Source organism: Sphaerodactylus townsendi, linkage group LG07 (genome assembly GCF_021028975.2).
Source record: "Sphaerodactylus townsendi isolate TG3544 linkage group LG07, MPM_Stown_v2.3, whole genome shotgun sequence".
Taxonomy (NCBI): domain Eukaryota; kingdom Metazoa; phylum Chordata; class Lepidosauria; order Squamata; family Sphaerodactylidae; genus Sphaerodactylus; species Sphaerodactylus townsendi.
In genome coordinates, this window is record NC_059431.1 from 20567671 (window position 1) to 20593999 (window position 26329).

General features: G+C 45.3%; 1 protein-coding gene across 2 annotated transcripts; it reads right to left on the reverse strand.

Annotated features, from left to right (window-relative positions):
- Positions 1–11635: 11635 nt before the first annotated feature.
- C1QTNF3 (C1q and TNF related 3) lies at positions 11636–25695 on the reverse strand. 2 transcript variants are annotated; one of them, XM_048504167.1, is made up of 6 exons: positions 25525–25695; positions 20715–20814; positions 18940–19094; positions 16257–16386; positions 13309–13408; positions 11636–11895 (listed from the first exon to the last, which is right to left on the reverse strand). In XM_048504167.1, exons 1-6 carry the CDS (start codon positions 25621–25623, stop codon positions 11736–11738), a joined length of 744 nt encoding a protein of 247 aa, XP_048360124.1. In that variant the 5' UTR covers positions 25624–25695; the 3' UTR covers positions 11636–11735. The 2 variants fall into 2 exon arrangements, with proteins under 2 accessions (XP_048360124.1, XP_048360123.1); XM_048504166.1 differs by having other exon boundaries at positions 25309–25695.
- Positions 25696–26329: the final 634 nt, after the last annotated feature.

Here is a 26329-nt window from a genome sequence, read left to right on the forward strand (position 1 = left end):
TTGATTGCGCAAGACAAATAGCTAAGATGTGGGTGACACATGGCCACTGCATGCTGCATTCTGTCAAGAAAAAGGGAATCCAGAGGGAAGGAAGGAAGAAGCAGCCAAGAAAGCAGTTGTTAATTGTTGTCCTGTTCTTGATGATATTCCATATGGCTCCCGGCTTTCCTCCAAAAGACCACCTTCTATTAACACACCCTGCAAGGTGGCAACAGTGTAAGCAGACTGGCTTCTACAATCACCTCCGCCCATTCATCCAATTCATTCACCTCCATTCATCCACCATTCCACCACCATCCACCATTCACCCATTCATCATCCACCATTCACCCATTCATCATCCATTCCACGCTTAGTAATCTACGCAGCTTTGAAGCAAAGTCAGCGAAAGCAATGGAAAACCCCCCATCCATCCCCCCCCCATTGATGAAGAAGAAGAAGAAGTTTAGTTAGTTAGATATTTATTTATTTATTTAGTTAGTTAGTTAGTTAGTTAGTTAGTTAGTGTTAGTTAGTTAGTTAGTTAGTTAGTTAGTTAGTTAGTTAGTTAGTTAGTTAGTTAGTTAGTTAGTTAGTTAAACTTATAGTTAAACTGAGAAGTTCATTCATCCATTCATCCAGGCTTCAGGTCATGGAGTCACCAGCTGCCTACATTACAAGTCTCCTCGCACCAAGAGGGATGAACTTCTTTGCCTTCCTGATCTCCTTCCCCATCCACAGGATCACCCTCCTCCTTCTGTGTGCTTCCACTCAGCTTCCCTCCCTCCCTTGTCCGGGGCTTTGGAGTCTCTCGCACTTCGCTTTGCTGCCTTGGTAGGAGAAACAGAGAGGAGGATTCAGGACCTACGAGCCTGTTTGAGAGGAACCTCCAGGGCAGCTTGACTTCAGGGCTATTGGGTTCTTCCTCTTCCAGGACTCCTTGGCAGCTCTCTGAAGTGAAGAGCACACCAACAAGCCCTTATAGGCAACACACACCAAAATACATTAATTATTCATTAATCAGTTACTACTGATCTTCACACTTCCTCCTCCCACAAATGCCCTTGGGTCTCCTCCCTCTAGTCCAGAATTTTATCTTTAGTCCTCACAGCACAGTTTAAGTCTTGGCTACAGCTTTCCCAGTGGGGATGTAAAGCCCATCTACACCACGTCCTGTTCTTGACTCCCCCTGGGTACAAATTCACTCCACACTGACCCTTCCAAGCTGGAGAGAGATCATAAACCCCAGGACCATTTGTGGATCCTCCTCTTCCCACCTCTTTCCTGTTGCTGGACTGAGTGGCCCCTTGGAGCTTGCTTACATCCTCTGAAGTTAGCAGTGCTCCCATGGTAACAAGGCTCTCCTTTGTCAAGCTTTGGGACTCCTTGATGCTCACAAGAGCCCAGGGAGGTCACTGCTGCTAAAGTGTCATGGAATCAGCTCCCTCCCCATCATCCAGCTGGTCTCACTCCAAGCAGCAAAGAGATGAGGCGGGGCTACCTCCACCCCTTATGATGGGAGAGGGGCTGGGGAAAGAGCCACAATGGTTAGCCTCTCTCTTGTGAATTTGGAATCATGTTCCAGTGGAACTGCCTACCTTATTGACTTCCTGGCCTCCAGTGGCTTCCCCTCTCTCCACAAGCTCTTTATATTAGCAGTGCCGTGATGAACTCTGCTACATGGGTTTTCTCCTGAATTCAAATCGGGAGGTGATGAACATTAAAGCACAAGCAGAATAAATGAACGATGGCTTTTGCTTCAAAGGGAGAAGTCTTCAGCTCAGGCCTAGGGTATTGCTCGTGGGGCTGGTTCCAGGTGATGGCAGATGAAATCAAGACTGCTTCTGAGAGGCCGCGTGGTGTAGTGGTTAAGAGCAGGTGGACTCTATCTGGAGAATTGTGTTTGATCCCCCACTCCTCCACAAGAGCAGTGGACACTTATTTGGTGAACTGGATTTGTTTCCCCACTCCTACTCATGAAGCCTGCTGAGTGACCTCGGGCGAGTCACAGCTCTCTCTGAACTCTCTCAGTCCCACCTACCTTGTCTTTTGAGGGGAGAAGGGCACTTATTTCCTGCAGGGCTGCTTGTGTGAGTCCAGAGAAAGACCACTACCACAGTGCCTCCTGTTGAAACCTCTACCACAGAGCTGGGCATAACAGCAAGCCCCATTGAAGTCTATGGTGGGAAAAATATTTTTCCCACCACAGAACTTGCTGAAAAGCCTAGCAGATTCTGGGGAATTTCTGAGTGTGTAAGCAGTGACCGCACATTTTTGAAGATTTTTGAACATTTTTGGAGCCAGACTTTCAAGGTGGCTCCAAGAGGCCTTGGGTAATAGCATCCAAGCTTGGTGAGATTTGCTTTTGGGGGTGGGTGGGGGTGCTGAGAAGTTCTGAGAGAACTCAGCCAGCAGGCTTCATGTGCAGGAGCAGGGAAACAAAATAAGCCTTTTGGGGGCCCATAAAATTGGACCCTCAGAAGCCAAAGGTCTCTAAGCCTGATGCTATTACACAGAGGTAGCTTCCTGGAGCCACCTTGAAAGTCTGGCAGTGCCTCTATCTTCAAAAAATGTGCAGCCTGCCTACACACTTCAGAAATTCCCCATTGGCTACAATGGGATGCAAAAGTCACTGCAAAACAAAGAATCTTGGGCAAATTTCTTAAAAGGGTGCCTGAAGGGGTGTATTTTTTAAAGCTAGTGACACCAAATTTTCAGGGTATCATCTGTTACCTATTCTTATGATGCCAGCCAAGTTTAGTGGAAGTTAGGTTCAGGGAGGCACTAAAGTTATGGTCCCTCAAATGGGCAGCCCCTTCATCTCAGGGTTAGCTCCCACTTGAAAACAATGGGGATGTGGGCATTCCATTTTGGGCATCCATAACTTTGCTGCTCCCCTGAACCACATACATTGCCAAACTCGGTGGTGGTATCATCAGGGCAGTCTCTGGATGATGCCCTGAATTCATGGTGCCGCTTAGCTTTAAAATGCGCCCCTGCAATAAAAAAGGTACCTAAAAAAAACACCAAAAATACCCCCCAAAAGCCCAAATACCTTTGCATTCAGAGATTTGTTCATATTTGGGTAGGGACAATCGGACAATTTTTGTCCTAATGTGCTCCAAATTTGCTCCAGATTCCAAGTTTCAAATCTGCTATTTTGTTTCAATCTTGAATCTCCACCCTCAAAAGTGATGCTGTTTCAGGGTGGGAGAGGATTCGCTTTAACAGCATCACTTTCTTCTAATGTTGTTTTTAACCGGGGACCCCAGATTCTCCCTCTTAAGGTAGATTTAAAAGAAGACCTTCCAGATTTCCTAGCTTTCTAAAACATCATTGAAAGTGATGCTGTTTGGGGTGGATTCCACTGGAGGTGTTTCTTTTGTGAGAGATGATGCTGACATTTGTTTTTCCTGGTAAATGTTTTGGTTGGGGGTGATTTGTGAGAGATTTCACATGCTTAATACCCCACTTGCACTGGCTTGGAGTTGTTTCTCAGGCTAACAACCTACCTCATAGGGTTGTTGTGATTAGGAAATTAGGAAAAGAGTTGGTGGGGAGAGAGCCATGTATGTTTTGCTGGGAGTGGGAGGTGTTTTGTGAGCTGGTACAAAAAATCATTGTTTGGTCATGGTGGGGGAGGGTGGCCGCCCATATGCTGGGGGGGGGGGGCAAACTCAGGTTTTATCTCCAGGCACCAGTTTGCCTAGGTACGCCCCTGGAGGTAGGTGGGGCTGAGAGATTGCCAAAGAACTGTGATTAGCCTGAGGTCACCCAGCAGGAATGTAGGAGTGTGGAAACACATCTGCTTCACCAGATAAGCCTCAGCCACTCAAGTGGAGGAGTGGGGAATCAAACCTGGTTCTCCAGATTAGGATCCACCTGCTCTTAACCACTACACCACGCTGGCTCTCAGAAAAAGAAAAAGGGGTCTCCCTGCAACTTCAGGGCAATAATGAACATATTGATGTAGGAAGCGGATTCTCCCTGCCTGAGGACAGTGCGGTGGAAGGGAGAGAAATGAAGTACCTCCTGCCAGGCTGTTCGTGCAGGAGTGGCTCCAACCTGGGAGTTTGCAAAAGCTGGCTTAGTGATTTTTGAAAATCCCGGGTTGAGGGAAATGAAACAGGGCAGACTCATTTTGGAGATGAGATCTGTGTGACATCTTTCCCCCCCCCCCCCCCCCCCCCCGACGGTTTGTATTGTGTCCTGGACCCATTATATTTGCCCTGTGTGAAATCCACCATCTTAAATATAAGCACTGGGATGATAAAAGGAGAAAAACCTGGAAGAACTCAGAAGAGTCCTTCCTATAGTCATTTCTCTGACTATTTCCTTCCTTGGAGAAAAAGTCTGGGAGCTGTGGGACATCACGAGAGTAAGAAAATCCCAGGAAGAGAAGAACGGTTGTCTGGAAGAAAGAGCGGGAAATTCTGAAAACAGGGTTAAGTAACAGAGGTCACTGACAGCGCTTAGCCCATGTGGTCTATGTTAGAAATGCTATTTCTGAGCATATGTTCTAATTAGCTTTAATACTATGTGGGCCACTGCAGGGAAAAGAACATCATGTGCTTATTAAAGTTCAATCTGCCCTTTATTGTACTATTATTGGTCCCTCAGAGACAATATACTGTGCAAACATTTGTTTCCATAGTTACTCATTATCTCGCTTTTGTACAACTATTAGGTTAATTTCTGGGTTTATTAATTGTCTCTTTGCTTTGCCTTTACATTGAATCCACATGCTTCCTCTCTTTACTCTTAATATTCTCAGCGTGACCTTTCAGCTTGCTTTCCTCAGCTTCACTTCTGACCTTTCGTTTATTTCTAATTTAAAAGAGGAGCGCATAATAGTCCAAACTTATTTAGACTTAAATGTTTAAGGTGTCAGGAGGTGGGAGAATCGGGGAATGTTGGAACTCACACCTGCAGTGAATCTTTGCCAGCTTTTAGCCCCAGTAATTTGATTTTCAAAAGGAAACTGAGAATCTGACCCATTGCCAGCCTCTTATCACTGAGGATGCTAGCGGGTCGTTCCTTTGTTTGACTGATGATACAGAAAGGGCAGGTAGGTAATGCAGAGGAGGAGGAGATAGAAGTGGTGGTTGCAGCTCTGAAATTGTGGGTTGCTTTCAACCGCTAAACCTGTGTGTTGCTGGGGGTTTTTTTTCCATCTTTCCACCACAGGCCCCCTCTCTTCTGTTCTTGCGCTGATAATTAACTTGTTTCTTCCACAAAAGTCTCTATTGTAAACGGGTAAAAAATTGCTTTCATCGCAGGACATTCTCAAAAGCACTAACTGTTCTTTATAGTATGAAATGGAACAAGTGTAGTTGCTTGGAAATCACCCCTTTTTGCTGTTGTTGATCTGATGACCAGTCAAAGAGAATTGTTTACAGCTTGGATTTCCTTTTTGCATTTGCTGTGTCTGGGGGAGAGCATGGAAGGTTTTTGTTTTAAAAAAGTTTTTTTAAGGTGGTGTATTATTCCTATGCAGCATTACTCATGCACCCCAAAATTTAAAAAGGTGAGTGGAGAATCCCGAGGATCACATAAGAATACAGCCAGGATGGAGGGTTCGACGTCCATCAGGTTGTGAAAAGCAAACAGTAGCTAACAAGGTAGAGAAAACTGATTGCCCTTTGCTGTCTAAAATCCCAATGCAATTTCACACATGGTCACATCAGCAACTGGATCACCACTGAAAACAACCCTAACAACCCTTGTGTTTGATCCGGAACTGAAACTGGTCCAGCATGCAGTGGCTCACCTGCTCACAGGGGGCGCCTTCCGAGACCATATACAACCTGTGTTGCGCCGTCTGCATTGGCTCCCAGTTGAATTCCGGATCATCTTCAAGGTGTGGGTTTTGACCTTTAAGGCCTTACGCGGCCTGGGACCTTCGTACCTTTGGGACCGCATTACCCCATATGTCCCAGCTCAGCCTCTGCGTTCAGTGGAGGCCAACTTACTGGAGATCCCTGGCCCCTCAATGATGCGGCTGGCCTCCACTCAATGATGCGGCTGGCCTCCACTCGGGCTCTGGCCCCTGCCTGGTGGAACACTCTCCCTCCAACTGTCCGGGCCCTGCGGGATCTTGGTGATTTCTGCAGGGCCTGCAAGACTGAGTTGTTCCACCGGGCTTTTGGAGAAACCAGCCGCTGAGTGTGTCCCTCCCAGTTTTAGTGGGACCCATTATTGGGACTTATGGGTCCTTAATATCATCAGGACCCACAACCCTCCCTCATCCTTTTAGGAGGATTAGGTTTAGGTGGGGTGCCATCTTAGGATATAACAACTGCTGTTTTTATTATAATTATGGAAGTTTGATTACGATGATTTTATGTGGTTTTATGTTGTACACCGCCCAGAGCCCTTCGGGGATGGGGCAGTATATTAAATTAAATACATAAATACATTAAAAATAATAAGGAAGCAGTCAGAGATGCTCGGTGAGCCAACATCTGATTCGCTTTCTTGTAAAATAACCCAAAAGACTGGTTGATATGGAAGGTCATAAGCATTTTAGCATAAGCATAAGCATTTTATTGTCATTGTGCACGCACAACGAAATTTACAGCAGCATTCCTCGATGCACACAATTTCAGACTCATACAATTTCAGACTCATGCAATTTCAGACTCATACATCATCATCCTCCACCCATCCCTACATAGCCCCAAATACATCAATATGAAGCAGCGGAGTTTAGCATAGCCACAGCTCTAGAGTAGAAGCTGTCTCTAAGCCTCTTTGTCCTAGTTCTGAGGGCCCTGTATCGTCTGCCAGATGGTAGCAGTTTAAAAAGAGAGTGTGCTGGATGACTGGTTGATATGGAAGGTCATGTCTGTTACAGATTTGTATTAGAAACAGCAAGACAGCAAGAACCTTTACTGTGTCACTGCACATAACATGAAAATCTGTGTTTCAAGAAGAAAACAAATAGCAGGCTGCTTCCACACAAGGGCGTGAAAACATCTGTAGTCACATTAGTTGCAAATGATGTGGGAATAGGCAGGAATGGAACCCACCTGTTCTTGTATCATGTTGCTCTTTGGTGCCACTGCTCCCCTTCCCTCCTTCCCCTTTTCCTCATCAATTCCCACTGTACTTTTGTACAGACGTGCCAGTGATCCAGAGGTGTATCTACCGTGTTTCCCCGAATATAAGACAGTGTCTTATATTAATTTTTGCTCCCAAAAATGTGCTATGTCTTATTTTCAGGGGATGTCTTATTTTTCTGTGTTCTGTTCGTCGGGCATGCTTCCAAACAAAAACTTTGCTATGTCTTACTTTCGGGGGATGCCTTATATTTCGCACTTCAGCAAAACCTCTACTATGTCTTATTTTTCGGGGATGTCTTATATTAGGGGAAACAGGGTAGGGAAAATATAGCCCATTTCCGGGGGGCCCCCACAAATGGGCAGCCACCCTCCCCCACCACGACCAACCAACATTTTTTTGTGCCAGGTAATCTCAAAGTGTATGGACCCAGGGAGGGGAGGAGGAGGGGCGTGGGGGCGGAAAATCAAAATCACAAACTTCTAAGCATATCATGGAGCTCTGAATCATTGACACCTATTTCATACACACGTGACTAAATGGCCGCAGCCCAGGGATATTTGGCCCCATGTGTCCCCCTGGGTGGTACACCCCTGCAGTGATCACATGAACCCCTGCGGCCCAGAACACCTCCTTCCTCTTCCTTTCCCTTTCCATACCCATCGATGCTTTAGCACTATAGCATGGCTCAACAGGAAAAGGCAAAAAAGCCCTTTAAAGGGCTATGCGAGAGGGAATTGTGTGCAGCAGTGAACTTTTTATTTATTTAATTGCCATCAAGTCACAGTTGGTTTCTGGGAACCCAGTAGTTTTTCAAAACAGCAGACTTTCAGAGGTGGTTTGCCATTGCCTGCTTCTGTACCACGCCCCCGATATTCCTTGGAGGGCTCCCATCCAAGTACAAGAAGGAGGAGGAGGAATTTGGATTTATACCCCACCTTTCTCTCCTGTAAGGAGACTCAAGGTGGCTTACCAGCTCCTTTCCCCTCCTCTTCCCACAACAGACACCTTGTGAGGTGGGTGGGTCTGAGAGAGTTCCGAGAGAACTGTGACTAGCCCAAGGTCACCCAGCAGGAATGTAGGAGTGCGGGAACACATCTGGTTCACCAGATAAGCCTCTGCCACTCAGGAGGAGGAGTGGGGAACCAAACCTGGTTCTCCAGATTAGAATTCACCTGCTCTTAACCATTGCACCACGCTGACTCCTCCTCCACTGCACCACTTGCTAGCTTAGCTTCTTAGATCACCAGGCTAACCTGGGCTATCCAAGTCAGGGCCAGCAGTGAGATGCCCTATTCCATTCTGAAAGCAATTCCCTTCTTTTAAGTGGCCAGGGGACAGTCCCAAGACTACTCTGCCAATTTCCCTTTGAGGCTGATTAAAATTGGTTTGTTTTTTCTGCATTTTAAAGGAATGAAGTGAGCCCCATGTCAGAGGCTTCTTGCTTTTTAAGCAGGAAAAATCCCCTTGTGAAAGCAGTGTAATACATGTGCAGCAAGATGTATGACCATTACATTTTTTCGGTTAATGGTATAAACTCTTGTACTTTTCCAGTTCTATGCTGGAATGTATCATTCTGTAAATCAAATCCAAGTCCCCTGATATGAGTACTGTGTCGCTTATATTCTTTGCTGTTTGAAGAATCCAATAAAAACTTTTGATTGGACCTTCTTGATTGATTGTTTCACATTATTAACAGTTGTGTTTTTTTGAACCCCTTCCAAAGCCTCTGGGTATTTCTATAGTGACACAAGAAATTTTTTTCCAAAACCATCTTTACTATTCAGTGTACAAAAAATAGCAAATACTTTACAAAAACATTCATAATAACAAATACTAAAGGATTTCATACTATAAAGAGCCAGGAACAGAAAGTTATTAATAGGAACGAATAACTCTGACTCTGTTTTGTTCTTTAAAGAATCCCAAAATGTTGCTAATATGCTTTGAAGCATTAAGCTTTTAGTTGCTGCAATTTGAACAAAGGCGGCATTCAGTTGTCATGAACAAACTTAGGTTTACTTGTATGTTAATAAGTCTAATTTATTCTCAGACGTATGCATTCCCCCCCCTCCCCTCAGGTACAAAAAGTTTTACTGATTTGTGAAGTCCCAGGGGCAGGAAACAAACATCTGATGGTCAAAGTGGACATCACAACAAATGGTGATTACATCCAAAACTTCCTAACCCTGAACCAGGAAATCTTCAATCTTGATTCTATTTGTGAATGGAAGGAGAGGAGGAAGCACATAAATGAAGACCAAACCACCATAGTTCTTCTCGTTAATATACAAGAGTTTGGGTGCTGTTGGGAAAGCAAGTGGAGTATATATATCTGTAGGAGTGTCCAGGACAATGTTTCTTCACCCACCCTGGACACTCCTACAGATATATATACTCCACTTGCTTTCCCAACATCATATCCTCTGAAGATGCCAGCCACAGATGCAGGCGAAACGTCAGGAGAGAATGCTGCTAGAACACGGCCATACAGCCCGGAAACCACACAGCACCCAAGTGATTCCGGCCGTGAAAGCCTTCGACATTACATACAAGAGTTTGTTCATGAAATTGCAATTCAGTCAAAAACAAGAATTTAAGAAAATGTATATTCCAATCTACACCTATTAAGTAAAATATTTGAATTAAACCAGTTTAAATCCAATAATGTCAGCTGTACTGACAGTACAATCCTAAGGAGAACTATTCTGGTCTAGACACATCCATTTTAATTAGACTAGCATAACTCTGCACAGGATTGTACTGTAAATCACTTTAACGACAGCCATTCACTTTAGCCTAATTGAAGATTAGCCAAATAATTAAGACCAATACTTTATCAATGATTAATATAAACAGAAAACAATTAACCCATTGGTCTTCCTAAACCAACACTTTGTGCGCAGGTTAGCAATGAATTATACAATGCAGAGGTGATATTATAAGCTGTTTGGCCTTTTACGTTGCGTTCACAGTCATGAATAAATTCCAGAGGGAAAGATCTAATTAACATTTAGAAGACTGATAAATTTTAAGCCCAATCTTGGACATGCTCGCTCTGGTCCAGCAAGGAAGAATTTTGCACATGTAGATGAGGCTTATCCGCTGGCCTGGAGAAAAATGTCTTTTTCCTTTAATATGTAGAAATGAGCACAGGATGCTTTTTCTGGCATCGCTGTAAATAAGTTACCTAGTTTTTAAAAAATCTCATAAAGACCCACATCTGGGGTTGGGGGCGAATCCAACTGTGGGAGCAGCGTGCAGCCACGACAGCAGATTTGTCTTCCCCAAGGCACTTACCCAGGAGGAGGGGTGATTTTGCCAGCATGTGGCCACCCGGCCCTTTCCAGCACTTTCCAGCACCAGTGCCCCAGTGCCCCCCCCCCCGCCACCATTGCATGGACAGGCTGGGGGAGGAGCCAACATTAGATGGCTTCTCCCCGCCTTTCGTTGTGCTATGCCAGCGGCCTGGGTCTCTGACTTTTGCCACCCAAAATCGTTTGGTTTTTTCCTACATCTTAAAGGAACATGAAGCCCAGTGGGGGCTTCTCAGCGGTGGGGAGACTTTTGCATTTTACCAGCCTCCCCTCACCCTGGGAAGCTTCTTTGGGTGGATGGGGCTGTAAAGGGACGGAACATGTTTCTCCAGGACTTTTGGCAAGCCAGATATAGATTACCATGTAGAATCTGTATGAATGCACACCTGAATTAGTTCTATGGGTGCAGGCAGGGGTGGGATCCAGCAGGTTCTCACAGGTTCCCGAGAGTAGGTTACTAATTATTTGTGTGTGCTGAGAGGGGGTTACTAATTGGTGATTTTGCCACGTGATTTTTGCCTTAGTCATGCCCCTCCTCTCAGCAGTAGCGCGCAGAACTTGAAGCAGTCTAGCAGGAGGTGCACTGGCATGCGTGGCAGCCTCGCCTGCGTGCATTCGTTTCCCAAGGACCGGCGCAGTGGCTGTGTTTTTGCCACAGCCCTGCCCAGGAATACCCCACCCCCGGAATGCCTGGCCCACCCCCGTCGTGTCCCGCCCAGCCCCATTGGCGCTACGCTACAGTTTGAATCCCACCACCATGGGAACCTGTTATTAAAATTTTTTGATCCCACCACTGGGTGCAGGTGCTCCAAAGCAGGTATGTTCCTGATATAGGGTTGCCAACCTGCTGGTATTTGCTGGACATCTACTATTACAGCTGATCTCTAGCCAATAGAGATCAGTTCACCTGGAGAAAATAGTTGCTTTGGAAGATGGATTCTAGGACATTATACCATACTGAAATCCCTCCCCACCCCAAACTCCTCCCTCTTCAATCTCTGCCCACCTGGAACTGCTAGCCCTATCCTGAGACGTTCATGGAATACTTCCCTATTTATTTGAATGAAGGTCCGCATGTGTATAGTCTCATGGAGACATCTGAATTTAGCAAAGTGCAGTGACAATCATACCATTGCATTTCCTGGAATTGGAGTTTGGTGACTCTACTCAAGGACTAGCGGAACAGAGAAAGACAGTGTGGTCTAAAATTATACAGAAGAGGCATATACCAGTTTATGCCCAATTTTCCTTAGCGTACTATACACTAGTTAAAGAAATTAGAACAAGGCCCTACAATTTTATTGTGTTGCCATTTTGTTTCACAGCGCAGGGAAAGTATACAGTAAAGGAAAAATAGCTCAAAATTTAAGGTCTCGTCTATTTTGTTTCGAAAAGAAGAAACCCTGCAAAAGTGGAAAAGCGTTGATGATCTCCATGCAGCGCTCCGTTGCCCATCCGCAGCCAAACTTCATCTCCCTTGGCAAGTTTGAGGACTACACTGTTGCTCGACGTGTCCATTTTTCCTTTTGATTCATAGCTAAAAACAAAGATTTTGGAAAAAGATCACGCAAAACCTAAGATCCCGCAACTGTCCCCCCAGTAGAAACATTTGCTTGGGGCTGACCAATTTTTGCGCCACTTGAAATAGTACGCTCTAAATTCTCAAGATCAGCCCCCAAGGTTTCAAAATGTGTCTCTAATGCTTCCTTGCAGTGGCGTACTGGGCCTAAATGGTGCCCGTGGGGCATGGCCAGCTCCCCACACCCCGCATGGCTCCTCACCCCCCACCCCCCACCCCCCATGCCCCAGGGAGCCAGCAGAGAAAATGTCTCTGTAAATCTGGGCACATAGAAACAATAGAACATGTGTTTCTGTCAGTATTATAAAAATATATGTATTCGTTTTATTTTACCACTGCTGTATAGATTCCCAGGCCACCCTGAACCATTTTTACATTCCCATGCAAGATTACAGATATGAATTCTGACCAAGTTCTGTGTAGCAGCATTTGAAGTTTGCCACAGAATGATCAGTGCAACAAAACAGGCTCAATGATTTGATTTGATAGTTATAGCCTTCAATTTACCAGTTTTATTGTTTATTATGTCTATCTTCCTCCTATAGTTTTTAAAGGTTTTGCTCTCCTTTAGTATTCATGTTCTTATTCTGTTTCCTTTATACTCCCATACCTTTTGTGTCCCCAGCTTCCTTTTATCAGGAGGTTTTATTTTTATTTCCTTTTAGGTCTTTATCTATCGACTTAACATGTTTTGTCTTTTGACATATTTTATCTTTTACTTTACTTTACTTCATTCATTCATTCATTCATTCATTCATTCATTCATTCATTCATTCATTCATTCATTCTTGGATTTTGTATACCGCCCTACCCCCGAAGGGCTCTGGGCAGTGAACAACATAAATCACATATATACAATAACCCTTAAATACATTAAAACAATTTAAAACGCAGTGATCAGTAACAAACAATGTCCACAATAACCCTCATTAAAACCCTCCCAAACCCTTTATTTACTTTATTAAAACCCTTTATTTACTTTATGCTGATCTGTGACCATAATGAAGATTGATTTGACTAGTCTGGGACTGTGCTTAGCCTGAGAACTGTGGTGGATAGAAGGGTTAAGGCCCACACATACAGAATAATGCACTTTCAATCCACTTTCAATGCACTTTGCAGCTGTGCGGAACAGCGAAGTCCATTTGCAAACAATTGTGAAAGTGGATTGAAAGTGCATTATTCTGCATGTGCGGAAGAGGCCTCAGTCCTCCTTTCCCCACTAACATATTCCTGCAAATTAACCCTCTCCCTGGTTGTTTAGAAGCAAAGAAACACCAAGCATTTTTTGGCCACAGAAAAGTTAACTGAGATGCAAACCTACTTTTAAAAACGGGTTTATAAATTAACGAGCAGCGCCCATCAACATACCTATATAAACTGAAAACTGTATTGCCGTTGTGCATTAAGTAAACATACACGTCTTCCACGTCTTCGTGCTTCATCATATTGAAGGTGAAAAAATACACCCCTGCAAAGTGATCATATTATTGATTAAAGTTCTGCATACTGAAGATAAGGGAGGAGATTATTCTCTGGTTGAAATTGTGAGAAGGTTCCCGCCCTCCCTCCTTCCCTCCCCCGTTCTCTTAACTTTATTTATTTATTTGGATTACTAACCCGCCCTCTCCCGATTAAACTGGGCTCAGGACAGATGACATCATAAATTACCATTGAAAATCACATCATGAATGTTAAAACCTTGCAAAGCAATATTCTAGCGGCATCGTAAAACATACCTTGTAGAGCAGTGGTGGCGAACCTATGACACGGGTGCCAGAGGTGGCACTCAGAGCCCTCTTTGTGGGCACGCTCAAACAGTCACCCTCCCCCCCCCCCACACACATCTAGGCTGGCCTGGGCCACTGGGCTCAATTATTACCCTGTTTCCCCGAATATAAGACATCCCCAAAAAATAAGACATAGTAGAGGTTTTGCTGAAGTGCAAAATATAAGGCATTGTTTGGAAGTATGCCCGATGAACAGAACACAGAAAAATAAGACATCCCCTGAAAATAAGACAGAGCGCATCTTTGGGAGCAAAAATTAATATAAGACACTGTCTTATATTCGGGGAAATTCTAGGATGCTCCTAGACACTGTCTTATATTTGGGGAAACACGGTAGCATGAAACCTAAGACCTAGTTTTGGGGAAGCAGTGTAGGTAACCCTGTTAAGCACTGTCAAACTCCATTGATTTTCATGCGAAGAACTAAAGTGCAATCCTTTACCTGGGAGTAAGCTCGGTTGCTGGCAATGGGGCTTGCTTCTGGGTAAACCCTCCTAGGGTCGTGATTCACCCGTTGGAAGAGTTGCACGGTTGCTTCAAAACAAACCCACCGACTACCACCAAGCTTACTTCCGAGTAACACATGCCTCGGAGCCAACCATTTTTTCTAAACCAAAACCTCAGTATTCAGGTTATATTGCCGTGTTGGCACTTTGTGATAAATAAGTGGGTTTTGGGTTGGAATTTGGGCACTCGGTCTCGAAAAGGTTCGCCACCACTGTTGTAGAGTCAGTAGGGGTGGGGGTGGGGGTGGGGGAAGAAGTGGAAGGGAAATAACAAAAACTCCAGTAAGGGAAAAGGGAAAAGAACAATTTCAACAGCAACTGAAAGGAAAGGGGAAAGAAAGGGAAAAGGGAGGGGGAGGCCAGCTAGATGACAACCGTCACTGTCTTCAACCATAGGCCTGGCAGCAGAAGCGTATCAGGGGGAAATGGTGCACGGGGACAATACCTGTTCCGGGCGACCGCCTCTCTTGGGGGCAGGGCTTGTGGCTGCTTGGGGGCGGGGCTCAGGGCAGCTTGGACAGGCACCACATCGGCAGCAGGCTGGCAGCGCCCCTGAGCCCCGCCCCTGAGGGCCTAGGGAGGGAAGGAGGCGGCTTGGACAGGTGCCGTGGCAGCAGGCTGGCTCTGACTTTAGGCACCTCCCCCACACCAACCCAGCTCTTCCAAGCTGGGTCGGCGTGGAGGAGAAGGGGGAGATTCCCCCCCCCCCGCACTGTTGCGCCCGGGGTCATTTGACCCCACCTGTTCCTATGGGTGATACGCCACTGCCTGGCAGAACATCTCAATCTTATAGGTCCTCCAGAATTGCAACAAATCCTCCAGGGCTAGGGTCTCACTTGAAAGAGAGGTTCCACCAGATAAATGTCAGGCCAGCGACCACGAGTAAATTGCACTCAGCTGACCATAGTGCTGTGGGGGGGGGGGTGTATTGGGAGAGGCAGTCCTGCAGATAATCCAGACTATTAAGACCTTCAAAGGTTAACTCCAAAATTGTGAGTCTAACGTGGTACTTCATCTGGAACCAGTGTAGCTGATGGGGCACTGGTTGAATGTGTGTCCTCATAAAGACTCCAGTCGCTGCATTTTGTACTAGTTGACATTTCCAGAACAGTCTCAAGGGTAACCCTGCACAAAGCGAGTTACAGTAGTCTAACTTGGAGGTGATCATTGCTTCGATAACCGTGGCTAAGTCAGGGCGATTTGTGTGTCGGGGCACGAGTCCCAACGTAAATCCCGTGACTTGTGATCGTCGCCGCGCGAGTGACGAGCCGCGCCCACTCCCCGGTTGAGAGGAGATACAACGCCGCGGGTCGCCGTCGCTAAATCCACCACTCCTCAACTACCCCTGCCGGGATGCCGCCGCCCTGCCATGGCGACTCACTGACTTAAGAATTGGACGGCATGTTAATCTACCGACCCGTCGATCCTTCGACCTGTCGATCAGCTGTTCTGCCGGCACGAGCGCGCCAGGCTGAGGGGATGAAGGGGCGGGGCTCTGAGCCCAGCGGGCTTGCCCAGTCTCAGCTGAGAGTGATAGTGGAGATCAGAAGGGATGACAGCTGGGATGGGGCAGAGAGATGAGAGGGGGAAAGGGATATAAGGGGGTGGGAAAGGAAGCTCAGGGGCGTTGGCTGAGGGAAGAGGGTGGAAGGGAGAGCTGTGTGGAGGCAGGAAAAGAGGACTGTGTAGCCCAGGAGGGCAGGGAAAGTCCTGTAGGCCAGCTGTGCTGGAGAACAAGCTGGGGGACTTGTGTTGAGTCCCAACCCTGTGAGGCTACAACAGGGAAGGGAGCGTGGTGGGAAGCCTAGTAGGCGTACCAATCCTCGCTCAGTGAAGTAACAGAGCAAGGGGAAAGGTGCAGGAAGGGTGTCAGGGTACGCCCAAAGCTGAGGCACCCTGTGGGCGAGACTATTTAAGACATCGGCTGGGGGGGACAACCCCCAGGTAAAGGGAGGTGGGACGGCACACTCGCCCCAGGGGGACGGGCGGTCAGGGGAGGTGCCACAGTGTTCCTTTTACTTACCGTCTACTGGTGCTCCAAATCGACCAGTCATTACATCAAAAAAATTCCCAATATTGGTTTCAACGCTGCTAAAGATTATTCCGCTGTTCTGATTACTGAAGTGGGTTGCCATCGAAGCCATGAATGCAACCTATGCGAATAGAACTTGTGTTTATACAGCAGATACCCAAGCAGGAAAAAGACAAACAGGGAGACGTGGCTGGAACCAGTCCATTGCATACAAATTTCTTCCACACTTAAAAATTGGAGCTTTTAAAGAAGAAACACAAATTCCCTTGAAATGTGGTGCTGGAAGAAAGTGTTGCTGATATCGTGGATCTCTAAAAAAGACAAATATGTGTGGGTTCTAGATCAAATCATGCTTGAACCTAACCCTAGAACCTAAAATGACTAAACTGTGGCTATCGTACTTTGGCCACATGATGGGAAGACAAGAGCCACCGGAAAAGACAATAATGCTGGGAAAGGTTGAAGGTAGTGGTTTAGAAAAACTTTGAAAGACCCCTGTATGCAAAGGCTGCATATAGCTTTAAACAACACCAGTTGGAGGACGGTCTGTCTGTCTATCTCCTCTGAAGGAAAGCAGCTGGGGCTAATTACGGAAAGAGATAAGATAAAGGGAGGAGGAAAAGTAAAGAGGGAGGGTTTTTTTCATGAGCAACTCGCTCGGCACACTGCCTGGATCTTAGTTCAGTATACTGAAACCAATCCTTATTGTTTTGTGTCATTTGGAACTGTCTGAAGGATGGTTTGTTTCCTGTGATTTTAAACGACCGTGAATAAAAAAAGCTTTGGACTTCGTTATAGTCAGGAGTTGGCTTTCCTTGCTTCTGTTTCTCCTCTTGCCGAAGTGAACGTGATTGGAGAAGATTGTTGTGGAGAAGGCTGGATTAAAGCTTGTGGGAAACTTGTGAGCTGCCTGGGCTGGCCTATAAGGCTGTGAGAAGGTCAGGACGGGACCGCCGGCTCATACACCCCCCCCCCAAAGTGGTGCTAGGGGATGTGTCAGTGGCGTAACTAGGCAAGCTGGAGCCCTGGGCAAAACCTGAGTTTGATGCCTCCCCAGGCGCGTGCCCGGCGCAACGTGCACCCCCCCGGTCCCCTTGTAGCTATGCCCAGTGGCGTATCTAGGCAAACTGGAGTTTGGCGCCCCCCCATGGGCAGCCACCCTCCCCCACTGTGACCAAGCAATGATTTTTTACACCAGGTCGTTTCAAAGTCACCATCACATTATAGAACATGCCCAAACTCACAAATCTGAACACAGCAATAGGCCATGCCACACAGCAGAAATATTTTTTTTTGAAAACATTTTCAAAATGCTTTCAAAATGTTTTATTACTTCTATGAAAACATTTTATGATGTTGTATCCAGTCCCCACAATTCGGGGGAAACAGCATCACTTTCAATGTTATTTAAACTGGAAATCCCAGATTCTCCCTTTAAGGTGGATTTAAAAGGAGAATCTGGGCTCCCTAGTTTAAACAAGTGATGCTGGAATCCACCCCCAAACAGCATCATTTTCAATGGTGTTTAAACTAGGGAGCCCAGATTCTCCTTTTAAATCCACCTTAAAGAGAGAATCTGGGGTTCCCAGTTTAAACAACATGGAAAGTGATGCTGTTTTGGGGTGGATTCTCCTCCACCCTGAAACAGCATAACTTTCAATGTTTAAACTCCCTTTAAATCTATGCCGAAGTGGGGGGATTTAAAAGGGAAATCTGGGGAAATTTGGGGGGTGCCTGCTGTCAGGGGTGCAATTGTTAAGCTAGCAGCACAAACTTTCAGGGTATCTTGGTGAAGTTTGGTTCAGGGGGTCCAAAATTATGGACCCTCAAAGGTGTAGCCCCCATCTTCTGTTAACTCCCATTGGGAGTCCATAGCTTTGGACCCCCTGGACCAAACTTCTCAAAACCTGGGTGGTATCAGTAAGAAACTCTCCTGATGTTACCTCCTAGGTTTAGTAAAGTTTGGTTCAGGGGGTCCAAAGTTATTGACCCTCAAAGGTGTAGCCCCATCTCCTATTAGCTCCCATTGGAAACAATGGGGGATGGGGCACCCCCTTTGGGAGTCCATAACTTTGGACTCCCTGAACCAAACCTCACCAAACCTGGGTGATAGCATCAGGAGAGTCTCCCGAAACATCCCTGAAATTTTGGTGCTGCTAGTCTAAAAACTACGCCCTCTGCAGGCCAAAAACAGAAAAACACTGAAAATACAAAAAAATCCCACAAACGAACCTGCAGTTTTTGCGCCCCCCACAAGGGGGCACCCTGGGCAACTGCCCACTTTGCCCAATGAGAGAAACATGACTGGGATGTGTACTGCAGCAGAGGACTAGTGTATGGAAAATGCAGAGAATCCTTCCATGTGGAAGTTCTGCTTCTCTTTCACTGTATCACCAGCTTCTGCCCTCATGGGGAAACCACACATTCCCCTCCTACCACCCGTAACAGCAGCATTTCTAACGCTAAACTTCTGTCCCCAAAATCACTGCCTGAAGGTTACGCTGTCCCCCAACAATGTGGAATTTTAACCCGTATTTTTAATCATTGGATTTAAAATATTCATTGGATATTTTGAAAAATCATGTTTAATATTTTCAACTCATTGCCAGTTCTGGAGAAGGGAGCCTCTCCATTATGAAAACGTTGGGGAAAAGCACAGACTAAAGGTTTTTACCTGAAGTTCTGGTGGAATGCCAGGGTATCCCTTCTCTCCTTTTGGCCCATGGTTGCCCCGTTCTCCTCTGGGTCCCAAATCCCCCTTGTCTCCTTTGTCACCTTTTGATCCTTCCATACCAGGTGCTCCATTATTCCCATTGTTTCCATGGTTTCCTAAAAAGGATCAAAGAGGAGGTTTGCCTGTTTTTTCATGTTCAAAATATTTGCTCAAGAAATTGGCTATTTCCTCAAACATTGGACACTCTTTTGCTAAGACAAATCATTTGGCTGTAGTCCTCTCTAAGTTGTATTTTGAGCAGTAGTGCAGTAGTTAGTTGCTTGAAAACTGAAGGTTTTATTTTACTGAATTTCTAAGGAATGGAACAGTAGGTGGGAAAACAGAAATCAGAGGCTTTGTGGGTGGAATAACACCCTTCAGGGCCTGAGAGGAAATAAAATCTGCAGCTGCAGACAAAATCAGTATTACCCATGGTGAATAACTCCCACAGAGTCCCTCTACTGATGGTATTATAAGAAGTGAAACTGTTACTATGATCAAGCATAAAATAATAATAATGGATGCTGTTTCCTCTTTGATAATGAGTGGATACTCTTGGTTTCAGTCTGGAACTACCCACGATGCACAATATAATTAAAAACATTATACTACCCCTTATTATGTTGTCAAATCACATGGGACTTCAGTTGTACATTTTTAAAATGCAGCCATCAGTTTTAAGAAGAGTTTGGATTTATATCCCCCCTCTCTCTCCTGCAGGAGACTCAAAGGGGCTTACAATCAGACAGACAAATGACTGCAGGATGCTAGAACTGAGTCAGGGTTGCCTCCTTTTCTACATGTTCTGATCCCATGCTGTTAACAAGAAGAAGAAGAAGAAGAGTTTGGATTTATATCCCCCCATTCTCTCCTGCAGGAGACTCAACGGGGCTTACAATCTCCTTGCCCTTCCCCCCTCACAACAAACACCCTGTGAGGTAGGTGGGGCTGAGAGAGCTCCGAGAAGCTGTGACTAGCCCAAGGTCACCCAGCTGGCGTGTTTGGGAGTGTACAGGCTAATCTGAATTCCCTTGATAAGCCTCCACAGCTCAGGCAGCAGAGCTGGGAATCAAACCCGGTTCCTCCAGATTAGATACACGAGCTCTTAACCTCCTACGCCACTGCTGCTCCTTAAATAACTCCTTCTGTATCCCTGATCTTATTGGGCATGTCTGGGTGCCTATAATTGAAATTTTATGCAGTACTTTTGTGGAAGGAGAAGTTGCTGGCTGATTTATGTAATAAACCCTATTAATCATTGTGAGCTTATGCCAAGGAAATCTGCTCGTTCACTCACTATCTCTCCCTCTCTTTCCATCCAAAGCTGCTTATATGCAACTGAGTGTGTGATATTTTATTACTGGGAATTCTTATTAGTAGAACATTAAGATAGAGTTTAAAGGATGCCTGCTCAGTTTCAAGAACCACTGGTGCCAGAGGCAGAAAACCACTTCACTCCAATTACACTTGCTGAGCAAAACATACCTTTTTACATGAGCTTGGCTCCCAGGGCACCAATTTGCATGGCTTTTAGCATAGGGATGGTAATAGTCCATTTCTCCAGTACATGTTTGCTGCAGAGGGGCTGGGTGGCTGGGAGCAAGACTGGTCTCTGTGGTGACCAGTTGAGGCAGCACAACAAACCAGGAAGATGGTGGCAAGGACTTTCCACTGAGCAGAATGGCGTTAGCAGTTAGCCACCACCCTGAAGAAATGGGTTTCTTATGTTTTTTTACCTGGCATCCCAGGTGGGCCTGGTGGGCCTTGATAAGCTCGATATCCAAAATCCCCTCGGCAGCCACATTCTGGAGGGCTTTGAGGTCCATTTTGGGCAGTCTGCAAACATACAATTCATGGTACATTCTCATTAATATACTTAAGTACAGAGTAAGACACAGATGCAAGACCCTGAGTTTCCAGTCATGGCATTCTGTCATGTTAATACCTATTTTTCTAGATCAGGAGTCGGCAACTTTTACCACCCAAAGAGCCATTTGGACCCGTTTTCCTTGGCCCTGAAGATCTACCGAGCTGGAGAGGTGGCTCCGCATGGAGCCGCCTCTGGTTCGGCCCCTCCACTCACCTTTCCTTTCAGCGCTGGGAGGCAGAAGCATCGGGCAGGGAAACCCTCTCTGCCAGATGGAGCAGGCAGCCACCTGCTCTGTGGGGCAGAGGGGGGACGGCATTCTTGGCCTGCCCGGTGCCGCCACCTCTCGCGCTGTGGGAGGCAGCGGCGCCGGGTAGGGAAGCCCCCTTGCCCACCTGCTCCGTGGGGCAGAGGGGGGATGGCGGCTGCAGGGATGGCAGAGGGGGGATGGCAGCTGCTCTGGAGGGACACACCCATGCTACCCTCCGACCTCCAGGGGTCGGAGGGCAGCGTGGGCATATCCCTCCAGCCCTCCAGAGCAGCGCTGGAAGGTGAGTGGAGGGAGCCACCTCTGGTTAGGCCCTTCCACTCACCTTTCCTTCCAGAACTACTCTGGAGGACTGGAGGGACACGCCCACACTACCCTCCAACCTCCAGGCCACGCGGAGCCGCAGTAGAAGGCTGAAAGAGCTGCATGCGGCTCCAGAGCCGTGGGTTTCAGACCACTGCTCTAGATCATTGAATTGTCTGCTGGTTGATGATAATTATTTTCTCAATGGTCATCAGAGGCTCATTGGAATAGTCTTTGTGGAAAATCCACTAGGGAAAGGATATGAAACCACAACTACTGCAGGAAGAAAACCATGAAGGTGATTTATCTAATGTGAGCTTGAATTGGACAAGAGAGAGAATATAAAAGGTCTGAAGGTCAGTGATTTGTGGATTGTTTCGTCCTCCTCCAGTCTAAAATTATTTTAAAAGACACACTGTAGTCAGGAAGGCTAAAATCAGTAATACCAAAACAAGGGGGAAAGAGATAAATATTCCTATATCTGCTGGCTTTTCTACTGAAAATTGCTCTCTGAAGCTGCTCTTCCTCTTGCAAAATAAGAGAGATTTGCCCTAAAATATGGATTATTTGGCCTTGAGATTTGTAGCTAGCTTGGAGAGATTTCCGAGAAACGTCTGAGCAACAGAGGCAGCTCCAAGGTTATTAAATACAATTCTGCTTTATACTGGATTTATGGGGTTGGATCCTACACTGTGAGCACCGTAGTGTATATGAATGCAGGTCTTTCCCATACTTCTCTTTCCCTTGCAGAGGCTTATAATTCCTCAACTGCTGATGGAACCTTGTAGAAAAGGGGGCATCAGGTGTAACAGCTACAACTTCGTTTTCAGCTGAGGCTCCAAAAACAAAAGAAACTCCATTGGATTGCAGAAGAGGCGGGATCATTCCTTGAGTGGCAATAAAAGCAAGGCCAGACACTGATCGTGGCCTTCCACAAGCGGGCCCATTCCGCACAACACAAATAAAATGTGCTCCAGTGAATAAAATGTTTTATCATAGCAAAATAAAATGTTTTGGGCTGGAATTCTGCAGTTTTCCCCATAAAACATTTGTGAAACGTTTTATTTTCCTGAAAACCCTAAAATCAGGAGTCTTTTTCTGACATTATTTTGCCCTGGGGAGGGCAGTAGCCGGCCTGCAAGGAAGCTGGGAGAGGGTGGGGCTTGGGGGGCGGCTCAGGCAGCAAGCGGCACCCCGGCATGGGGGACTTGGTGGCGCTCCCCACATGACAAAATGGCATGCGCCCGGAGACATGGGATACCCCATGTCCCCATTAGCTGTATGATACTGGCACGAGCCGCTCACAAAATGGGAGAGCTCTTAACAATGTAGGGGGAGGCAGTAAGAGAGTCACTTTGACGTGAAACACTCTATTTGTCCATGCTATGCAGATTTTAAAAAGCCAAAACCATTCTTTTTAAAACGCCTGCAAGACGTTTTATTTGTGTTGTCCAGAATGGGCCACAGATATCCCCTCCTGCAACACATGAAGGCATGAAATTCGGATCCTCGTTACATTAAGATTTTCTACGTGGATACAATTAGTAGAGTACAATGTAAATGGGTAAATGGCTTATTCCCTAACCTAAAAACAATACTGTCAAGTAGCAGCAAGGAAACAGACCACTGCTACGTCCAGGCATTTATCAATACAAATGCTGCTTTAAATATGTGTCTGGTGTTTCAGAATGTTGCAAGGGACATATATATTATAATTTGCTTCATGTTTGTTTTAATATAGAGTTCTGTTATATGTTCAGCAGCTGCCTCCTTTGCAAAGGAATAACATGTTTGCTGTCCAGAAATCCTTAAGTCAGGCATGAGCAGGCATTTTGCATAACCACTACTGATTGTACAAATCAGAAAACAACCAGTAATCTTAGCTTGCAGCTCAGCGAATTCTCCTGGGGGAAGAAGAGAGGTGCAGAATCTGGAAAAATGGAAAATAAATACTATCCTAAAATCAGTTATACCCTTCTAAGTATATTGAAGCCAACGTGTTTACTCAACACAGTTTAGGATTGTACTGTAATTCTGTTGCTGCCTCTAGGGCCAATTAATTAATTATTATAATTGATCACTGGGGCTGGGTGCCAGACGTCTTCTACTATTATTAATTAATTATTTATTGAAGGCTACTGCTGCTGCTATAGTTTCATAGTTTTAAGATTTTGTATATTTTAACTGGGGCTATTCAATTTGTTTTATTGTATTCCTATTTGTTGTACACCGCCCTGAGCCCTCTGGGGGTAGGGCGGTTTATCAAATCGAATGAATGAATGAATGAATGAATGAATGAAAGAAAGAAAGAAAGAAAGAAAGAAAGAAAGAAAGAAAGAAAGAAAGAAAGAAAGAAAGAAAGAAAGAAAGAAAGAAAGAATGAATTTATTTGGCTTCTACTCCATCCTTTCCCAACCACGTTCGGGCTCAGAGCGGCTAACAACTTATGATCATCAGCTCCATGTTGGGAAATTCCTAGATGTTTGGGGGTGGAGCCAGGGAAGGGTGGGTTTTGGAGAGGGGAAGGAGTTCAGGAGGATATAATGCCATAGAATCAGCCGCCCACCCCCCCACCCCCGCAGCCTTTTCTCCACAGGAACTGATCTCTGTAGTCTGGAGGTCTGTCAGAATTCCAGGAGATCTTCAAATCTCACCTGGTGGTAACATGCAAATGGATATAACTTTAGCAGAACATTTTTGAAGAGGAAAAGCCCCTTCCGGAGAGGCTGATCAAAATCTGAGGAAGTGGCAGGTGAACAGCCCCTTTCTCTGTCCACCATTTCCTTGTTTTAAATCCTGTTAAGAGGCTCAGGGCAACCAGCCTCAAAATAAGGTATGGAATTCTTCCAGAGTCTAGAACAGGGGTCTGTAACCTGAGGCTCTCCAGATGTTATGGGAATCAAATTCCTCCAGATTAGAATGCACCTGCTCTTAACCACTACGCCACTGCTGCTTATTTACTTATAAGTAAATCTGCTCATTAAAGCTGAAAAATATTAATGAAATAAAATAATAATTTCAATCTAATAATAAAATTATGTTCCAAATATATAAAAGAACATGTTAAAATAATGTTTTCAGTATCAAAGGGCATATCTTTATCCATACTTTTAAACAGGCTGTCCTGTTCCCCACTTGATCTAGATTCCTTTGCTTTAATCTAGTTTGTTACATCAATCATATTAAAAGAACATCAGCTACAAAACACCAACAACACAACAAAAGCATGCCAATGTCTAAGGTAATGGGGAAGAGGTTGAGATGCAGAGTCCTGTTCACATTAAGTCATACCATACTGATTTTACATTATTCTTCATTTTAAAACATCATCCAACAGTTTGCTTGTTTTCTTTCACAACTGACAATAGTATAACCATAACCCATAAAATACACTGTGAAATCCTGAAGGTAATATCTCTGCCCTCAAATTATAGAATTGTGTCTGAAATTTTGCTTCATTTGTAGTTACACCCTTCTAAGCCCACTGATTTAGGAGAGTGCATTGGAAGAATTCTGTGTAACTCTAAATGTTTGCATAGCACTTCATGAACAAAATGGGACCCTTGGTCACGATAATTTCCTTTCCACTTCTCATCTCAAAAAGTGAAGCAACTGCTATTGATTTCAATGGTACAACAGTGCTTAATTTTGAATAGGTCACATTCTTCATTTGCTGAAGATATCCTGCTGCAGTAAATGAAAAAGCAAAAGTCAAGCTTCTGGTACTCTGCTGTAACCACTCTTGTTTCCTCCTCCTTCATCAAAATAATCTTTATATTGCATAGAATCACATATCAATAACTATATTTACTAAACAATTTCACTTATCATGTAGAAAAACAAAATGTCATTAACTTTCCAAATGTTGTCTTAGAAGATTAATTCAGAGTACCTGGACTCTGTCTGAGGTAGTCTGTGCTACATCATCTACCTCTGGTTTCAAGGCATTTGGGTCAGTAGAAGGGACATTACCATCCTCCTCCTCAACCGTCCACTCAAAAAGCCGACTCTTCTGTTTCAACAATTCCCTGCTGCTGGAACCTTTGTGGCCAGTCTGGTGATGACTTTGCAATACTTTAGCCACCGGATCATTAGATCTTCCGCTCACCTCCATGTGCTCATCTTGACACAGGCAAAAGCGAAGAAACAGGAGCAAAGTCAGGAGACTCCAAGTGAGGAAATCCTTGGGTGCCATATTACCCAGCATGGCAAATTCTGAGGAGTTCAGCTGCCTTTTACCAGGGAATGATCTTCGGTTGATGATGATGATGTGATCTTTCCCAAGGTATCCACCGCTATTAACCCGAGCAACGAGACCTGGTTACCGCAGCTTTATATGCTGTGTGCAATAAATTATACTATGAAAATGTCAAAGTGGCGGAATCCTCCATCCCAAATCAGTCATGCTTTCTGAAACAACCCAGTCATTATTCACCACATCCTCTACTGCAGGGAAAATAGATTTGTATGCTGGAAATGACCACCGTTTTTAATGGACAGCTGTGGTTCCTGTTTGGGGCACTGACAAATGTTACACCATTTTCTCTCTCTTTTTTGGCATGTTTTCATTTCAGTGTGAAGGAACGAGATGGAAATGAAGAACATGTGGCTGATATTTTATGCTCCCTGATTAAGCATGGAAAGGCTCAGAATTCAGACTCTGAAAAGGTCTTTTGGACGTGGTCTCTGTTTGTTTGCGTACACGATATCAATTCATCCTGGAAAAAGGTACGCACCGGCGATTAGGAAACAAAAGCGCAAGAAGAGAATGTTGTCTATGATTCTGATCTGAAGACTAGTTCTTACTATGGTTCGTCACGGAGGACAACTATTTGCTTCTATGCCAAACATTGAAGGAGTCTGGGCAAACAGGCCAAAAACAGTCTACTGAATTCACGCTTATACTGAACCCC

Excerpts from the sequence above, each read along its gene's own strand:
- C1QTNF3 (XM_048504166.1), bottom strand. The coding sequence starts at position 25,623 with ATGCTGGGTAATATGGCACCCAAGGATTTCCTCACTTGGAGTCTCCTG. Across the intron at positions 19,095-20,714 it reads AGGCCCACCTGGGATGCCAG|GAAACCATGGAAACAATGGG; the intron begins GTAAAAAAACAT and ends GATCCTTTTTAG. Across the intron at positions 16,387-18,939 it reads GCATTCCACCAGAACTTCAG|GTTGCATTCATGGCTTCGAT; the intron begins GTAAAAACCTTT and ends CTATTCGCATAG.